The following is a 20,128-nucleotide window of genomic DNA, read 5'->3' as shown; positions in this document are numbered from 1 at the left end:
CACTTATTTTATCTCTTCTATCTTTTCATTTTGAAATGTTTTAAAAATAATTAAATTTAGTTGTGATTTTGAAACCCAAGCTGTTAGTAAAATAATGGAGCTTTCTGCAGTCTGCTCCAGCCTTGAAAGTAACAGTTCAATCTAGCAAGCCTTAGCAACCATTTATCTGAAATGTGTTTTCCCTACAGAGGCTGAAACAAAGAAGCAAGGCTGTGGGCTAATGGATGGGAGGTATGAAGGTCAAGCTTCAGCCCGGTGATGCAGGTAATGTGGGCTAGACCCTAACTCTGAGCCTGAAGTATGTTTCCATGCATGTGAAGAGGACAATACAGATACATTTTTTATATCTAGAACCAGGATTTAATGCTGCTTTGCCATCTTATGGCATTCTGGATCCTGTGGGATAGGACTTTTTTGTCCATCCCATATCTCCATAAAAGCAGTTCTCCCTCTGATCCCTTTTGGAGAAGGCTACGCCAACCCACAGAGGCAACATGTGTCTTTCTCTCAAACCTCACCATTTCCCTGTTTATCACTGCTGCAAGGATTTCCTGGGAAGGATCCTTGGTGTGGGTATCACAAAATCCTTTGTGGGAGATGGGGGTGGGCTAGTCTGCTTAGATAGGAAACTGGAAAGATGAGTTCTCCTATTTCCCTTTTCTGAGGGATAGCATTTCATTAGGGAGAGATACCACAGGCTGTGTAAAACTTGGTTAGGAGAATAAAGCTTTTACATGTTCGTGTTTTGAAAGTTTACTTGTCCTTATGTTCCTGTACAAAGGAAGTTCTGAGGCTGTGTGTCTCAGGTTTGATCACCTTGACACACACAGTGTGATGGCCTGGGATTCAGACTCAGAGGCTGAACCTGAGGAATCCCAGCCTGCACAGGATTCCCCGCCTCCAGAACCAGCTGAGCTTGAGCTGAAGGGTCCTAACCTGTGCTGGATCCTCAGGTGCAGGCACCAGCTGAGTCTGCTCTGGTTCCTGAGGTGATGGAGGACCCATTGCCTGCAGGTGCTCCACTCTCAGCCCTGTCAGGGGAAGCTGAGGTTGCCTCTGGGTCCGGTAACCCTCCAGCCTCTCCTGAACTGCAGAGGCTCAGGGCAGAGAGGCGGAGGGAACTAAGTTCCTGAAGGAGGAGTGCTCGCCTCCAGGCCAGGAGAGGCAAGTCACCTGTGGACCGGGACCGCTTTATGCCTCGGGGCAGATAAAAGCCAGCCAGCCCAGTCCCAGGTTGCGGGAGCAACATTGTTGGTAGCCTGTTCCTGCCTGCTGGAGCTCCTGACCTCACCCGACTCCCTGCCTTGGACCCAGCTTCAGCTTTGACGGACTGCCTCCCTACTGCACCCTTGATCTCGGACTGGACTTGGACCTCACCTCACTGTTACCCACGGGACCAGCAAACACAGCATGGCTGATGTTTTCAAGTTAACAGTTCAGTTCTGATCCCCAAACTGGGTTGTAGTAAGAGGGGGGAAGTCTTGTTTTGCAAGTGGAAACCCATGTGCTGATGGGGTACGTTTGTAGTTATCAGAGGCAACAGCTGGTAGTGATAATTAATAAATGCCTTGTTGAGATAGATAGATAGATAGATAATACTTTATTCGGCTATAAGCCCACAAGGTAAAACAAATCAACAAATAAAATAGCATTTTACAATCTAAAACATCAACTAAAATATTTCAACGCATAATCTCCTTCACCTTACTTACAATCTCTAGATGTACCGTATTATGGCCTTGAAGATAAAGATGGTGCATAGAGTTTACTAGATTTTTAATAGTCATGCAGCATTCCATGAAGTCTTTTATATGAAAGAACTGAAATCAGGAATCTGGCAACCTGTAATGTTCTATAAGAGTCAATGTCCTGGAGTAGATAAGCTAGATGTACTTCAGGTGGTTTAGCAACAATTTCCAGAATGATTGAACTCAGAATCCTTGATCGGGGAACAATGTATAAGGGGCAATTAAACAAGATATGATAAAGGGGATTTAAGGGGCAATTAAACAAGATATGATAAAGGGATTCTATTGATTTGTTGTCACATGCGCATAAAACAGAGGTTTTACCGTTAGAAAATCTATTGCTCAGCACATTTGAGGGGAACACATTAAATCTGGCTCTAACAAATGTGAATCTATGCGACGCAGCCAATAAGGTAGACAGATATCGAGGTATCTGGGACATAGATGTAATGCCCTGATTTATCGGGGAACATGTACCTCCACCTGTAGTAAGATTTTGTTGCAAATCAACCTCCTCCAATCTTTGTTTTAAGCTGTAGTTAGATCTAAATTAAGTATATCGGAAGGAGAGATTCCATAAGACAACAGTTTGGAATGGATTTTTGTTGCCCATGGGCTGGTAAATTCATCTCTCCAAAGGCACTGAATAAGATGGTAATTTGGCAATTTATGCCAAAGGGACAGCCAATAATTAAAGGCATGTCTCCACATCAGAATCTCTAAGGAGGGGGTCTTAAGTTCTAAGCGAATGGCAGAGTTGCTTACACAGGAGGGTAGTTTCAAAAGGCGTCTTAGAAAAAGATTTTGCAATGTCACCAGAGGCATGAGGTTTACAAAGGGGCCCCATAAAGGGACCGCATAGGCCATAGTTGCAACCACTTTTGCACTATAAACTTTTAAGGTGGATGGAACATGCATAGCCCCCTCAGTAAAGAAGAAGCGTAATAGAGCGTAGATAAGGGCTTTAACCTTATTTTGTAAATATGTGATATGCGCTTTCCATCCCATATTATACTGGAAGTAAATTCCTAGATATTGAAATTTGTAAACTTGTTCAATTGGCTTCCCCTCGAGTTCCCATCTATACAGTTTACGACTCCTGGAAAAAATTAGGACTTTAGATTTGGAATGGTTAATAGTAAGTAAATTTGTTTGGCAATATAACGCAAAAATCTTAAGGGCCCTCCTCAAACCGATTCGAGAATATGAGAGGATCACCGCATCGTCAGTGTACAATAATAAGGGGCAGCGCTAGTCTGCAAGCCTGGGTGCATGAATGGTGGTTTGGGCCTCAGCTAGGGGAGTTCTCATGTCACTAATATAGAGGTTAAAAAGATAGGGGGCAAGGATGCACCCTTGTCGTACCCCCTTATTTATTGGTACAGAGTTTGTGAGATCGCCCTCAGGTGTTAACCTCACCCTAGCGGCCGTCCCTTCATGTAATTTAATCATAAGCCACAACAGCCTTTTATCTATGCCCCACTTTGCCAGTTTTTCCCATAACAGCTCTCTAGAGATACTGTCAAAAGCCGCCTTCAGGTCTATAAAAGCGGCACATAGCAGACCATGAGTGGGGGAAGAATACTTCCACGCCAAATGATATAGAATTATTGCATGGTCAATAGAAGCGCGATTTGGTCTAAACCCGACCTGTTCATGGCCTATCCGATTGGAATCTTCGGCCCATTGGGTTAGCCTTGTTGAAACTTTTTTGCTGCCTTCAAAGAAGTCCCAGATTATCCCAACAGGCTTTGTTAATTTATAAAAACAATAAAATGGAACACATTAACACTGAAGAGGGGTGAGCATCAATATTCACCTTGGATTGCAACACTCACCCACTCACACCCTGCTTGCCAAAACATTGTCTCACTGATTTTCCCCTTGAAGAAGCAGGCTTGCAATTTGTGGCTAGTCCTAGATTCAGCCTTGTATCTAGGCACGCATGTGGCTATTGGGCGCCAGAAGTGCCTTTCCCCCTCATAGGCTGATGGGCCACTTATCTGAGATTAGGAGATGCGGCTACAGCAACAGATGTGTTAATTACATACAGGTTATATTTCTGCAACGTGTTAAATTTGGGCTACTTTTGAACAATCTTTGGAAACTTCGATTGATTCAGAAGCTCTGGAGCCAAGTGAGGATTACCAGGTAAGATCCACCCTCTATTGTGTGGGCAGGTAATCCCTCCCCCTACCTGGCCTGGTTTCCCTGGCAACGCTTCCCCCAGGTGGGATTGGACAACTCACTGGGGTAGGCGGGGACCTCCAGGTATCCCACATGAGGGAAGGCAAAGCCTATGCTGATGGGGCCACTCCAGATCCAGGGCTGCACGCGTCCACGCAAAGGGCGCCCCCCGTTTTAAGCGGGGAGCGGTCATTCTGCAACGTGTTAAATTTGGGCTACTTTTGAACAATCTTTGGAAACTTCAATTGATTCAGAACACAACTGCAAGAATGAGTGAGCATGTTTTGGGGGGTTTAAGATCCAGTTTTAGGGCAGTGTTCAAACAGCTAACTTTACACATCATCTGCAACAGCTGTGTTGTTTGCTAATTTGTTTCTGGGCATAATTAAAGTGTCTATCTATCTACTGCTTGATTGCAATAAAACCACTAAGCCATTTACAAGGAATATTAGAATTATCAGTAAAAAAAAAGTATTGTGACATCATGGATTCATAATGATACTGTGATTTTAATTGTTCTAAGACACCCAGAGGGATATGTACGCATTACAAGGGTGGGGTAGAAATGCTCACATCAATAAAAACATTTACAATACAGTGGTGCCTCGCAAGACGAAATTAATCCGTTCCGTGATTCTCTTCGTCTAGCGGTTTTTTCGTCTTGCGAAGCAAGCCCATTGACAGCTTAGCGGATTAGCGCTATTAGCGGTCTAGCGGCTTTTAGCGATCAGCTGAGAAGCGGCTTATCAGCGGAACAGCTGAGAAGCGGCTTAGCGCTTAGGGAAAGGGCAGAAAAAAGCGAGAAAAAAACGCGGGAACTCGCAAGATTTTTTCGTCTTGCGAAGCAACCCCATAGAGAAATTCGTTTAGTGAAGCGCCTCCAAAAACGGAAAACCCCTTCGTCTAGCGGGTTTTTCGTCTTGCGAGGCGTTCGTCTTGCGGGGCACCACTGTATTTTTTTTACAGTAGCAATAATTGAATCCTAAATTAGCTTTTTATAACATAAAATAATATATAACATCAATATTTTTGTCTGCATTATACAGGATAAGCAACAAAGTACTTCTATTTCCCCAGCAAACATTCTTTTAAAAGCATATTATAATTTTATTTATATTAAACTTTTGTTGCATTCAAATCTGCGTTAGGCCATCTTTAAAAAGTGTCATCAACAAGCAATTAACTTACCAGCTGCCCAGCTTTGTATGTCTTTCCATCCCATTCTATTGCCAAATATGTAGACCAGGGACCCTGCAAGCGCTTAGAGTGCAGCTCAGTGCGTGTAATTATTTCTTCGAAGTGTGTGAATTTTATTTGTTTGTCATGTTTTTCATGGCACTCCTTGAGCCACAATGAAAAGTCTCTGTCAATTTTCATTCTTTGCTCCTGTGAAGAATTTTGAACATGTATTAGAGTAACTGTAGTTCAGCCTTTATGACTGTCTGAAGGTGCAGTCTTGTGCAGGCCTCAGCTTCAATTAGTCATTATTTAAAATTACGAAGAGACAAGGTGTGGCAATTTTAATTACCCACAATGTTCCTGACCTAGCATCACTTGGCCACTGAGGGGAATTAAAAAGGTGACTAGACCCATCTGCTCAGTACTACTACTAAAGCCAGGTAAGCCTCCCAAGGTCCATTGATGAAGTAGGGAAGGAACCTACCAGAAAGTACTTTGCCCAGGGCCCCTTCAGACTAGGAGCCAGCCCCAACATTATGGTAGCACATACCAAACTCCTCAAATACAATAAAAGTCTAAACTTAGGCAATGTAATTTAAAAATCTAAAGTAAGTCAATAAAAAGACAGAAAGCTCACATATAATGGTTCTCTTAATTTATTTATCCAATTGTGACAAGCAATTAAATTGTACAAGTATTACCTGCCCATTGATGATTCTTGTAAAAATTGTGTTTCTGTCTTTTAACTTCAATTCCAAATCCATGAAAGTCAGTTTGTTTGTGCTGACCTGAAATCTGTCATTTGTAAATAACACACCAGAAATTCTGTTGTAACATTCAGATGGGGCAAGACCTCTCTTGGGCAGAGCACACCACTCAAAGCTTAGGGAGAAAGGCAATGATTAGAAACTTTTATAAAAATAATAAAAATATTAAAATGTAAATTATTGCATAGGCATAATCTTACTTTTCAACAGTTGTGTATGGTATTAGTCTTCCATTCCAAAAACATTCAAAAATAGGCCTTTTCCCTCTTGCTCCCTTTTCTATTACATAGCATTCTTCATCATCATTGTCATCTTTTAATTCTAAATTGAAAAATGAGTGTCAAATTACAAAGGAATGCAAGGACAGAAGACATTGTTCTCCAAGATAGAACATTAAACCACTATTTCTAACTACCGTATTTTTCGCCCCATAGGACGCACCGGCCCATAGGACGCACCAAGTTTTTTTGGGGGGAAATAAAGAAAATAATTTTTATTTCCCCCCCAGGCGCTTGTGGGGCCGGCAGTGGAGAGAAGCGCTCTTCTCCCCGCCGCCCGCCTGCAGACCAGGTCCGGGGACAGCGGGAAGATGTGCTGCGCCTCCCCGCTGTCCCCGGAGCTTGCGGGGCTGGCGGCGGGGAGAAGCACGCGTCTCCCCGCCGTCAGCTTCCAAACCACATCGGGAGACAGCGGGATGGCGGCGTTCCGCCTCCCCGCTGTCCCCCGACCTTGTGGGGCTGGCGCTGTGGCTCTCCTGAAGCCTGGAGAGTGAGAGGGGTCGGTGCGCACTGACTCCTCTCACTCTCCAGGCTTCAGCGAAAGCCTGCATTCGCCCCATAGGATGCACACACATTTCCCCTTCATTTTTGGAGGGGAAAAAGTGTGTCCTATAGGGCGAAAAATACGGTATTTATTAGTCATACAGTTTCCCCTCAAATATGCAGCAAACTAATAAAAGTTATTCAACACTGGTAAGTGAAGTAAAGTAAAGTAAAGTTTGTACAGCTTAATACCCAGTGACCCAATAGGCTTCATGGTTTTCTCCCATGTCATACAAAGCAGGGAACAGATCACCCTAAAAGTTTCAGCCAAACGTCCCCATCAACCTTAGGTGCACTTTACAGCATAAGAATTTCAGGTTGTATAATTATATATATATGTAATTATAGCCCTGTCCTTCACCATGTAGCCTGCCCCAAGGCAGGTTACCTCCAAGCTCAATACTACAAGTTAACTAAGTAAAACCTAAACAGTACTAGATCATTAAGCTGAATGAAGAGCGGACAGAAACAACAACATTGCAGCGAGAGATATTCTAATCTCATCCTCCAGTCCTAATTGTCAGTACAAAATTGTGTGGCTTGACCAGTTGTTGAAATGTATACAGTGACGAAACCAGATGCACCTCAGAAGGCATTCAACAGCCGAGTGGCTACCATAGAGAAGATCTTCTCAGGTACTGCCACTTCACAAACTTCACAGCACAGCAGAACTGCCAACAAGGCCTCCCTTGCAGATCTCAAAAACTGGACAGGTCTATAACAAGAGATAGTAATCCTTCAGAAATGCCTGGCTTTGGATGTCAACAGAAGTATCTTTAACTGGGCTCACAACCAGTGGAGGCATGATGTGCACCTGACCATTTGTGCCCACCAGCACTGTGGCATTCTGCACTGACAGCAACTTCCAAACCAGCAGCTCCACAGAGAGTAAGTAAAAACTGCCCAGTCTTCAGGTTAACAGAGCATTGAGCCAAGCTACCTCTTTCCATGAAGGACTGTAGTTGACAAACTTGTCAAGACCAGTAAGTAAGACACTTCTATCCATTGAAGCTACCTAGGCACATTTCCCCATACTCTTTTGGAGAGGTGAGACATTGCCATACCTGCTGTGGCAATATGCTTGTACTGCTCAGTGTCAATGAAAAGGTTGCTGGTTATGGTGGAACCCTGGTAGACAAAATTGTCTACCACCTCAAGCATGTTGTCACCCATGCTGATTTGTTGAGTGCTGGCGACGTCTTGACCCAGGATGTTGGTCTTCATCATGCAGGCTTGGGCAAAGCAGCTGATGAGACTCTGGAGAGCAGAGCTTTCCAAACTGTGTGTTGTGACATGTTAGGGTGTCAGCTGCAGTACGTAAGTGCGTTGTGTAAACTCTCCCCACTTTCCTCCCAGAGCTGGAAAGGGGTTAGTTTAACCTCTAGTTTGCTAGTAAAACTGAATGACTGTGTTGTGATATGATGCATGTTTAAAAAGTGTGTCATCAACATGAAAAGTTTGGAAAGCTTTGCTGTAGAGCTTCCTCAGAGTATGCTGTCAAGGTTGTGTGATCTTCAAACAGCATCTCCCAGATAATAACCCACCACACTTTTGTCTCGGCATCAAGCTGTGCTAGGTTGAACAGACCCTCTTGCTTCTTGAATGGACATACACATCACCTGCAGTCAATCTGGAGGCATATGAGAGCAACGGGAGAAGAATAAGCCTAAGAGAGCTGGGTTTAGAACACAGCCATTCTCCACATTGTTGTTGTTGTTGTTGTTATTATTATTATTATTATTATTATTATTACTAGGGAGGCATCTGAGAATGAATTGTCATACTGGACGGTGCCACACATGTTCTCATGGAAGGAAACAATCATACTATAGTGCTTAGGTGGGCATCCTATCTTGTTGAGCAGCGTGAAGTGTCCTTTTCAGTTGATGAGGTCAAAGGCCTTCGTCAGGTCTATGAAAGCAATTTACATGGGGCAATAGTTCCCTATTGCTACTCTCTGGAAAAAGTCAGAAGGCAGAGGTGAAACCACTTCAGTGCAGTGTTCCTCGCTCCCAAGCTAAAGAGCTGCACAAGGAGGATGCAAAATGTAGCCTTCGTTATTAGTACATCAATGAGAAATAGTATGAAAGTTACCCAACTTACTTGAAGGAAAGCAAGGATCATCAGGATAGGTTTCTTTATCATACAAGAAAGGGTGATAGCGTATAACACCTTCCACTACACCGTCTCCTTCAACTTTCGCCTTGAACTCAAAACTATCCGCTGCTGTACTTATATATAATGTCTGCATATCATTGTCAATTTCTCTAAGATTCACAATCTTAGGTGTCTTCCCTTTTTCATACATTGAAATCTACAAATAAACAACAAATAAATGCAAGTTCCTCCTATAAATGTTGTTTGTTGCCACGGTCATCAAGAGGCAGAAATAATACAAACTTAACAACATGCTCCAAGATTTGTGCAAACCAGGAATCAGGAGAATCTGTGCTCCTCAGTAACTTATAGCTTATAGGAATGGTAGTGGCAGGGCTGTCTAAAGGTTAGAGCCATGACTGGAGCTTTATCTCCTTGCAGGGCAGATGTACACAATATGAAGTGGGTAGGATCCAGAGGTTCCCACTGTTCAATGGGTAGGATTCCTTATGCTAGCAGAAAGACACTTCTGTTCATGCAAGGAAGGGACAATATATTCCACTGGCATCCCACTGCATCATTGCTCATGCTATTCCCTGAACACAAGAAACAATGCAGGGAAAGGAGGAAATAGGAAAGCCCTGTTTTGCAAGTGTAACACTTTGGATAGTCCCTGGTTCTAAGCAAATGTAATTATTTGCAAACCAATGTATATAGATCCTACCTCAATATCAATATTGTTGAAAGTTCTTGCTTCCTTCATTGGCAAATTAATTTCATTTCCTTTTGGTCCATGGATATAGTAATGGTATATGTGTCTGTAAAAAAATGGTATATGTGTCTGTTAAAAGTTTGATTAAAATACATTTACAAAATTGGTACACTGTTGAATACTCAAGCAGGCATTTACTTCAAGTTAAGTTATAAAATGGGCACCCCACAACTGGCAGCTGGAAACCTGAAAGCAGCACTAAGCGTACTATGCACTAATATAGACTAGTATAAATTTATAGTAAATTCAATTAATAAATGATTTGCAGAAACTGCACAAAAAAATCTTAAGTAATGCAAGATTTGAGTCAATAGTATTTGAACATATTAACTATTTTAACAAACAACTCACGATAGTTGCCTCGTCCAACGGTTAAAATTGTTTTTCAGGTACTGCACGTGTTCTGGCTGTACTCCTGTAATAACTACTGCAGTGAAACCTTCTTTGTCTTTTTCTTCCATGATAAGATTGTGCAGGAATCGTTCATCATCATTAACAATATGGGAAGAGTCAGATGGCTTTGAGAAATAGTTTTAAAATAAAATAAAATAGGTCACTTGACTGGAATTGTAACCATAAACTGGGAAACAACTGCTCTCATCTTTCTTGTCCAGCTGCTTATCAGAAAAGATAAAACTTGTTAGTACAATTAATTTCCCAACTGCCTAAACCCTGGTAGCTACTTGTTAAGTACTAAGATGACCTTTTTTCAAGTATTTTGTATAACTCAACAAATAATTTAAGTTCCTTACCTTTCTGTTTCGAATGTATCCCTTGTATATAGCTTCTTTGTTTTTCTCTTTCTTTTCAAAATCTTCTTTAGAAAGTACAAGCTCATGAACATCTTTAGAATCTGCAGGTTTGCTTATCATCTGTTCAAGATTTAAATTTTTTAAATAATAAATACAGTGGTACTTCGGGTTACATATGCTCCAGGTTACATATGCCTCAGGTTACAGACTCCACTAACCCAAAAATAGTACCTCAGGTTAAGAACTTTGCTTCAGGATGAGAACAGAAATTGTGCTCCAGCGGTGCAGCAGCAGCAGGAGGCCCCATTAGCTAAAGTGGTGCTTCAGGTTAAGAACAGTTTCATGTTAAGAATGGACCTCTGGAAGGAATTAAATACTTAACCCGAGGTACCACTGTAGAACAGTTTCAGAATCACAAGAGAAGCCACATCTGTCAAAAGTGCACACAAGATGACAAGGGACCATCAGTATGCATTTCCCCCCAATACAGCACCCAGATATAGAATACACCCCGTCTCATTACTATGTCGTATTCAAGACAAAGACTGCCTTCTCTCCACCAGCAACACAGAGTATTCTCATTCATTTTAAGTGTGTAATATCCAGTGTTTGAGACCAGCAGTCCCAATTGCCAGACTGTGGTTCATGTAGGAAAACTATTGTTACCAACTAACAGCTGGGAGGCAAAGGGGTCCTGTTCGTTTACCAAAGGCCATGAAGGGTGTGGGTAAGCCAAACCAGTGTTCCCAATAACTGCTAAGTGGACAGGCCTCCTTTCTAATAGCCAATTGGTGACAATGGTCTGATGATTTTCCTTATGACTACTGTATCAGCATGGGGCACACTTTACAGGTATGCTGCATACAGAAGCAGGAAAACACAGCCAGTTGCTAATCTAGGTTAGCCAAGAAGTACCACATAAAATGGCTAAAATTGTAAAATATAAAATGTTACTTACTCTGGTAGACTGTCCAACAAAAAACACTGCTTGTTTACCACCAACCCCAAAATATGATATATCACTGTTTAAACTGCGGGGTACAGCTGAAGGACGTACATATCCTGAATGGTCACTAATACCAAAATTAGACAAAAAAAGAAATAGCAGAAGCTGTTAAATATGCAAGTGTGAGTATATCAGACATTACTGAAAACCTTTCCAATTAATAACAATACCAAGCAAGAGCATATAATGCTTACTACTAACTAAACATTACAAAATATCTCCATTATATATTCATTCAAATATTCAGAAACATTGATTTGCTTCCTGGTAATTACTAAAGTATTTCAAGTGGTTGACAAAGTTATCAATGTAAAAACTACATATCTTAACAAAAGATAAAAGACTTGAATTACTGAGACCTCAAAGTATAATTATTTGGACTTTTTGTTAGCTGTTTCAATTTCTCAGCATTTAAGAACTACGGGGACCTTTTATAACATGTCCTGAGAACACTGAATTCTTACACAATGAAATTCACCAATTTTATACTTAAATACCATTGAAATTAGAACATCCTAACCTTTCCATATCACTTTGTCGTGTAAACTTTGATAACCGATACACAGCCCAATTATTCAGTTGTTTAGAACTCATGCCTCTTCCATTATCAATCACAGCAACGGCTGGTTTCCCTTGAGAGTCATCAAATAACTATTTTTTTAAAAGAAGAAGAAACAGTATATGATGATTCTATCATACAATAACCCTGCAAAACACTGGAGTAGCTCCTTAGTTACTTACCAGCTTTAACTGTATTCTCCGGACGGCAGTATTTTCAGAAGTAGCTGATAAAGAGTTATCAATTAATTCTGCAAGAGCAAATGCTAAACAGAAAAAGAGAGAAATGTTTGCTAATAATTAAAATTATTAACAAAAATTAGAATATCCACTTTTGACATGTTCCTGAAAGGCAACATATGATACAAGCTATACCTTATCTTCTTTCCCTCTGAAAAGAGGAGTATCGTTCTCTCTGACAGGAGAGGTAGTGACAGATGGCTATTAGAAACTTGACAGAGACTCATTCATATAAAGATTACACTGAATTTTGGTGTCATACTGTAAGTTCAGGTAATGTCTTCTGTTGGGACAATTTCCCAGTCCCAGTCAGCATTTTAGATGAGCCATCCATAATATAATTAGCAGTATTCTGACCTGAGTTCCCCACATACCCCACAACCCAATGTGGGGTGCTATGCCAATACCAGAGATTAAAGGACACTATAGACTGGTACAGCTGTTCAACACATTAAAGTATGTTGTTGGAGAGCTTGAGGGGGAGGCAACTTTTTAGGGGCTGTAAAGTGTGTATGCTATTAAAGGGAAAAGAGGAAGATGGATAGGAAAAGTTTGTTTTAATCCTGATTCAATTTTTTAAAGATTACTTTAAAACTAACTTTATTTTAATTACAGCTTATTTTTTAAATCTGTTGCATGGTATTTAATAGCAAAACATTGGTCTTAACAATACAATGTACTAATTAACTGTGTGTCATACAGTTACAGTTCAAAGAATACCTGATATACTTACGCAGTGGATTTTGTCCTTCACTAGCATAGTATTCATACATTCCACTTTTCACAAGTGTATCATAATGTGGTAGGAAATCAATACGCTCTTTTGTTGCAGAGGGGAGTGACTGGTCAACTGATTGTAGCAAATAGACAGTCATGCCATCTTTAACCATTCCCCCTACAACACATATATGAAATAAAAATCCAACTTCATTTTTCATACTGCTGTTAAAATATATTTTATTTACTTATATATTTATTTCATAAAATTTATACACTGTTTGAGAGATAAAACACTACAATTGCCTAACGAACAATTTCCAGGGAACGCACTGTGTTCAGAAAGAAGGACCTGAATGGACATTGTTTTGATTACTTAGTACAAAGCTTCTTTCCCCCTTAGACTTGCAATATAAGTTGCTTAGCTTGCATTTTATAAAAAAACAATTTAGTAATGAAATCAGATATCCAATTAACAAGGGATATTAATTTTCGATTGCTACTACATGAATGTTAGCACTTAACTTTTGTGTTATTCTTTTAAAAAACTGATTTCCATACACAGAGCATAAAAATATTTCTCATTTCTGATTTTATGTTTTAAAATCCTGCTATGTATACAGAAACTAATTAGTGTTCTGGAAAAAAAAATAGGAGTCCGGTGGCATCTCAGAAATAAACAATGGGCGAGGCATGAGTTTTCATGCACTTTTGCTACTTTATCAGAGAGCATTTGGGTATAGATTGTATCCATTAAGAAAAACTTACGTACCAAAGTTTTCATTTGTGATCTGTATTCTATTTGTGGTTGTCACAATAAAAGTTTCTTTGGAGGAAATGCCAAATACCTACAAAGGCAAGTTAAATATTAAATTAGAAGGGTGGAGGGAGATAAAGCAGAGCTCGGGGTAAAAACATTCAAGAACCTTAAGAAGTGTCCTATAAACCAAAAAGGTGTATATAGTCCAGGATGCACTTTCCTTTAACAATGCCTTATTGTTGCTCCGAGCAACTGGCACTGAAAGGCATATTGAACTTGAACCTGGAGAATCTGTTTAGCTGCCCTGGCAAATGGATACTGAAGATACTTCATCTATTAATTTCTCTAATCCCCCTTTAAAGCCATCTAAACATTTTTGTAGGAGAAACTCTATAAGGCTACTGGAGCACATTAGACCCTTTCCATTCTTTACTATGAGCCCAGTATTTCATGTAGGCACTTTTTGGTTTCAGCTTAATTTGTTTTATAAGTTCACTTTTATAAGTCCTTGGTTTTTGAACAGCCTAGTTCTTGAACGATTTGGCTCCTGAACGATCGAAACCCGGAAGTTACTGTTCCGGTTTTTGAACATTCTTTTGGAAGCCAAATGTCTGACAGGGCTTCCGTGGCTTCTAAATTTTTCTCTTTGCAAACATTTTCATTTCTCCATATGATATTGTACGTTACTTTTATAACCAATATCTTATTACAGTGGTGCCTCGCAAGACGAAAAGAATCCGTTCCGCGATTCTCTTCGTCTAGCGGTTTTTTCGTCTTGCGAAGCATCCCTATTAGCGGCTTAGCGGATTAGCGCTATTAGCGGCTTAGCGCCTATTAGCGGCTTAGAAAAAGGGAGAAAAAAGCGAAAAAAATCACAAGACTCGCAAGACGTTTTCGTCTTGCGAAGCAAGCCCATAGGGAAATTCGTCTTGCGAAGTGCCTCGAAAAACGGAAAACCCTTTTGTCTAGCGGGTTTTTCATCTTGCGAGGCATTCGTCTTGTGGGGCACCACTGTACTTCTTGTAATATGCAATGACACATTTTGTTCATCTTATAAATATCGACAAAGTTTTACTCAGCTTTACCTGCAGTCTTCTAAACTTTTAAGCTTAAACTACAGACTAGAATGACTAGAATGCAGTTTCGATCCGCCCTAGAGAAAGTCTCTGAGCACCTAATCAAAACACTCTTCCTGCGTTTGTTTTACACTTTAATTAGAAGTATTGCATCAGAACATGGTTGGTAATCATTTCTCAGCAGACCTCTATATTGAACAACAAGTCCAAAGCTGAGATGTAGCCTAGTATTGATAAAGTTGTGTACAATTATCTTCACTACTGCAGGAAACAGAATGGTTAAGAGGAATATAGTAGTTCTGGGTCAGTGTGTTAATCAGAAGGTTGGTTGTTTGAGCCCACCCGGAGAAGACTGTCAACAGATTTATTGCACTGTAGGGGTTGGACTGGACTAGACCAACCCTCAGAATCCCTTCCAACTCTACAATTCTATGATCCCCAATGCTGCCACTTTCCCTCCCTCTTATTCCCCTTTCTCAGCTCACTCTTGCAAACAAATCATCCCCTCCCCCTATTTCCATGTCTCCTCCTCTCTCCTGTTTTGCATCCCCCTTTGCACACACTTCCAATACTGATGTATGCTGCTGCATCTTTAAGATGAACAGAATCTTAAGAGCAAGTCTGGTAGTTAGTTTGTTTAATTACAGAATGTTAAGTTCCATTGGTTGACGTCAGGGTGGATTTGATTTAAATCAAATTGATTTAAATCACTAGTCACTAAGACTTGATTTAAATCACTAGTCACTAAGACTTGATTTAAATCATTTTTTTACAGAAATACTCATTCTTGCTGGTATAATCTTAATATTTACAACCAGATGAAGGTTTCATTTTTGGAATAACAAATTTTCAGAGTATTTACAGTTATATAAAAAATTACTGATTTGGTTATACTATTAGAAATACACAGACAGATAATTATGAAAGTATTGTGAGGTTTAATAAGTTAACTGTTTATATTTGGACAACTTTCCTGAAGTACTTTATTGGAAGGAGAAAAATAATTGTTTCCTTAATAACAATTTAAACAATTTATTTAACTTAAACAATGACATTATAGCATATGTATCTACGTTTAAATGTGGTTAAACTTTTTTTAAAAACAACTTTGAGTTATAGCACACATTAAAAAAACTTAAATCCTTATTTCCAGATGAATAGCCTTTGGACTATAATGTAACTTAAATAGCAAACTATATTTAGACATATTGTCCATCCAAAAGCATTTTATTTTAAAAATCCAATTTAAATAAAAAAAATCCAATTTAAATTTAAAAAATCATTGATTTGTATCCACCCTGGTGGATATTGCATACATGGGTGTTGTTTGTTAATAAAATACCTGTAATACCTGTAATAAATTACACACTGAATCATGAACTTCAAACTGAAGATAACACATGGTACCAGGAATGAAACAAATTGTGTGAAAGTTCTATAGAATATTCAAAGTGGGCTCTTCATCCTCCATCTCTTTCACACAAGGCAGCTGAAGTACCAAAGAGTAAGAACTTTGCAGGAGGGCTGCTATCATTAGGCCAACGCAGGGTGCAGATATCACAGGGGCACAGTGCTGACCTTTGAGGGACACAGTTTTATACAGATGAGTTTGTTTTTTCTTATAAATTTCTGATATTTTAATTTATATTTATATTTTGAATACTTTTATTATTTTTGAAGTAATTCATACATCAGAACTGTTTTTATGTATATATTAATATTTTGAGGTTGTTGTTGATGGCATCCGTCTGTCTTGAGATATAATGTAGTGCACCTCTGGGGGTAAAGTCAAACTGCTGTGTTAGCAGCACTGAAGTGACCTGCGTGAACATGGGCATAGCCAGGCTTTATGTTGGGGGCACAGAACCTCAGTTAAGTATTTTAATGGATTTACTTGATGGAGGGGGCAGTTGTCCTCCCTGCCCATGCCTTATGAGGTTATCATAAGAGAACACTTCTTGGGATTTGTTCCACTAAAGGAGACTACAGGTGTTTTATGACAGAAACTCTTATTGGACAGTTCGAGCAAATGGATTACCAAATGAGAATCTGTGTGCTCAAAGTTATGTTAATGGGAGTAACATTAAATGCAAAGAAAATGGCATACAAAAGAGTCCTGGACGTAAATCCACGTGCCTTTTTGTGCCCTGCAATGCACACATTTTAAACTTGGTAGTCAATAATGCTGCTAAATGTTGTCTAGAAGCAACTAGTTTCTTCAGTTTGGTTCAATGGATCTATACGTAATTATTTCTCTGCTGAACTGATGCTTTGAAACCACTGAGATACCATCTTGGTAGTATATATGATGCTTAATAGAGGGTTTTTTTAATGACATAAGGTTTATCTGGAAATACTGACGCTAAGGCCCTTGCTGATGCAATTTGTATGTGTATGTGTGTGTACAAGTAATTAGCTGTGCCTAGGGCACATAATAGTCTGGCACTGGGGCTGGAAGTTTGAGTACAGAAGAAGGAAAGTACACAGAGAAAATGAAGTTTTAATCAGTGGTAGAGGTTTGAGTAAAGCAAGCTGAGCAGCGGAGACTCTAACAGGAAAACTGAGGTTTCAAACAACAACAGAGGTTTTCGTAGAGTAAGCAGAGGAGATAATGTGAGAAACACAGTTTTCAACAATGGCAGACATTTGATTGGAGCAAGGAGGGCACTGAGGGGGAAAGTGGTTACTTGAAAGAAGGCTTCAGTAAAAAGGGAGTTTGACCAGGCTCTGTTACAACAGCTTCTGTACTGAAGCCAGCTCTGATCGTCAAAACTTTAAAACAGCAAACTCTCCGGACCTTTCCCACCACTTTCGGTTTCGTGTCCTTCCCTTCTAGCTCCCATGCCAAAGGCTGCTGCGCTCGTGCTGCAACCCGCTTTCTCTTACACCCCCTTCCCCTTGACTTCGTGCAAATCCAAGATGCCGATGAGGCGCTGCAAATCCTCCAATGATGTGCTTTTATTCTTAGAGTGAAAGAGACAAGAAAAACAAGCGCAGCCTCACAGACTTCTTTGGCAAGCCGCAAGTTCACAGCGAGGGACCTGCAGGGCGAGCATTTCCTGCTCCTTCTTCTCAACATGACAGCTCTGCTCCTCCCTGCACGCAAGAGACACTCGCGCTCTCCCTTCACCCCGCCACCCGTCAGCCTCGCTCAGCCGCCGGGCCATTTCGCGCCTTTTCGCCCACCCGTGTCAAGAGAAGCCCCCCCACCCCGCGCGCGATCCGCCGCCCCCCACCCCACCCCCGGGCCAGAGAAGCCACCGGGCGCCCTCGAGTCCGGGCTCTTCGAGCACCCTACCAAAAAGCGGGCTGGGTTGCTGGCTCCCCATCCGTCGCTTGCCCGTTATGCCGTGACGCATTTTTGCCCCCTTCTCTCTCTCTCCCCCCCCCCCCCCCAGCCCTCACAAGCGCTTTCTCACCTGGCACACGGCGCTACGGAAGGCGCCGTAGTTTCCCTCAGGACACTTCACAACTTTGTCTTCGCCGTCCGAATCCGCCTGGCGCCGGTCGAACACGTAGACAGACAGGACTTCGCCGCCGCCGCTTTCCCTCTCCGCCGTCTCCTCTGCCGCTGCCATGTTGAGTGACAGTTCCCTGCGAGCGAGCGAGCGCCTCAGCTCAACCACCGAGCCGCCCGCATCCGCCGCCGCGGCTCGCCCAGCTCAGAGCAGCAGCGGCGAAGGCAGAGGAAAGGGGCGGGGCGTGGATTGGGGCGGGGCCTGAGTCTGCCCGAGGGGGCGGCGCCCCGCTGCGGGGAACAAAACCCAAAGAGTGAGGCGATTCGGACGGGGGGCGGGGCGAGGGAGGGAGGGAGGGGGGCAAACCCGGAAGCGAAAGCGCTCGCGGGAGTTTCAATCCGGCGGCTGTCAAGGGGGGTCCGGCCCGTTCTAGTTCAAGGACGTCACGTCCGCTGTGAAACGCACCATGGCAACTATTGTTCTGGCGATGTCGGAAGGAACCCGGCTCGCCCCGAGAATCAAGGGCGCGATCGCCGCTGACGTGAAAAGGGGGAAGCGAAACCGCCGCTATTCCGCTGGCCGTTGAGTTACTTCTGAGGGGAGGGAGTGCTTCCCCCCAGGTGCCCTTCCCAGTGATGGAAAAGTCCTTTCTCTTTTCGTAATGCGTGTTGGATCAGCGGGCCTATGCCATAGTAGCCTATTTCCCTATTTGTGTGACAGGATCGAAAGGCATGTGGGGAAAAGAACCAGCTCATTTATATTCACAGGCTGGTGTTCTCCTGGAATGTCATGCAGCAGGTCATGCTACCCAGCAGCACTTCTCACCAAATTTGGTGACGCTTGCACGGCCCTTCTTTCATTCTTAGCATCTTTCAGTCTAGACTGGTCTGTTGCCAATCTAATGTAGATTGATTTGCCTTTGCTGCCCACATCATGCGCCTTTTGCCTGGTTACGCATTACTCCTTCCATCCTACACTGGCCTCCTTTCTATTTCCATATCCCATTCAAACATGTTTGCTTACTTTCAAAATTCTCCAAGGCCTTCCCACTCTTACCTTTCCGCTATTAAAACCATAAATGTTACCTTCACACAGATTACTCCATCACTGTTAGCTGTTCGAGTTTGCTGCTCCCTTAAATAATTGCTTTCTTCCTTGCTGTTCCTATACCTGTAACTGCTTCCATTACTTCCTTACTTTCTTCCTTCAAATTCCTCCGCCAATCATAGCTTTTCTATGAAACCTTTGACACAATCCCTATTGCCCAGAGGAGTTATGTCTATCTAGGGTTACCTTATTTCCTTTCCTCCCCCATTTGCTCTACTGTGTGAATTTCTACATTAAGACCTTGGAGCAGGAGAGTAGTGTCTCATACTATAAAGTGCCATTCAACCACATGGCAGCTTTGAAACTTCCTTCCTAGAGCAGCTTGGCTAGTACCAACATGGCAATCCAAGCCTTATTTATAGAACAAGAATTATAATATATTAAATAAAATCAACTTATCTACCTTTTATTGTTATATTTTTTAATATGGATGTGTGCTACTGAGAAATAGTATCAATCTGTGGGTGCTAAGTGCTTGGCTTTAATAACTGTTAGAAATTTATTAGAGCCAATACATTAGAATGGGAAAACAGCCAGACCCAAATGTGTATTAGGGGTAGGAAGAGGTGTGGTGGACCCAGGGATAGGCATCAGTAATTAGCAGATAAAAGCTAGTTAAATAGGCACACTTCCTGGGTTGTGTATTAGACATTATAATCCTATCCAAATAAACAAGTGTTAATGAAGTCAGGCAAACATCTTTGTGAGGGGACCACCTGGTGGGATTAACCATTAGGAGTTCAAAGCATCAAAGGAAATAGGTGTTAGAATACAAATGAATGGAGTCCTCCCTCTGTAGATAAAAAGGGCTTGATTTAGGGGAGGGTGGTGGAGTGATGTCACTAGAAGCAGGGGAAAACAGTTAAGCTCAGATGTGCCCTGC

General features: G+C 41.6%; 1 protein-coding gene across 1 annotated transcript in view; it reads right to left on the bottom strand.

Moving 5' to 3' along the window:
- The window catches only part of SMCHD1 (structural maintenance of chromosomes flexible hinge domain containing 1), a 67,542-nt gene extending 48,999 nt beyond the window's left edge, over positions 1 to 18,543 (bottom strand). Inside the window, exons 1-13 of the mRNA XM_081874956.1 lie at positions 18,100 to 18,543; positions 13,617 to 13,692; positions 12,861 to 13,022; positions 12,071 to 12,153; positions 11,850 to 11,980; positions 11,282 to 11,396; positions 10,324 to 10,443; positions 9,923 to 10,089; positions 9,524 to 9,617; positions 8,806 to 9,016; positions 6,082 to 6,202; positions 5,816 to 5,996; positions 5,124 to 5,321 (exon numbers count right to left, since the gene is read on the bottom strand). Coding sequence (XP_081731082.1) covers positions 5,124 to 5,321; positions 5,816 to 5,996; positions 6,082 to 6,202; positions 8,806 to 9,016; positions 9,524 to 9,617; positions 9,923 to 10,089; positions 10,324 to 10,443; positions 11,282 to 11,396; positions 11,850 to 11,980; positions 12,071 to 12,153; positions 12,861 to 13,022; positions 13,617 to 13,692; positions 18,100 to 18,258 — 1,818 coding nt within the window. The 5' untranslated portion in view covers positions 18,259 to 18,543. The remainder of the gene's footprint in view (positions 1 to 5,123; positions 5,322 to 5,815; positions 5,997 to 6,081; positions 6,203 to 8,805; positions 9,017 to 9,523; positions 9,618 to 9,922; positions 10,090 to 10,323; positions 10,444 to 11,281; positions 11,397 to 11,849; positions 11,981 to 12,070; positions 12,154 to 12,860; positions 13,023 to 13,616; positions 13,693 to 18,099) is intronic.
- Between the last annotated feature and the right edge of the window lie 1,585 nt (positions 18,544 to 20,128).

This window comes from Podarcis erhardii (assembly GCF_964252035.2).
Source record: "Podarcis erhardii genome assembly, chromosome: 8".
Classification (NCBI taxonomy): Eukaryota; Metazoa; Chordata; class Lepidosauria; order Squamata; family Lacertidae; genus Podarcis; species Podarcis erhardii.
Note: the sequence above shows the minus strand (reverse complement) of the source record. Positions and strands in the feature narration are given on the sequence as shown.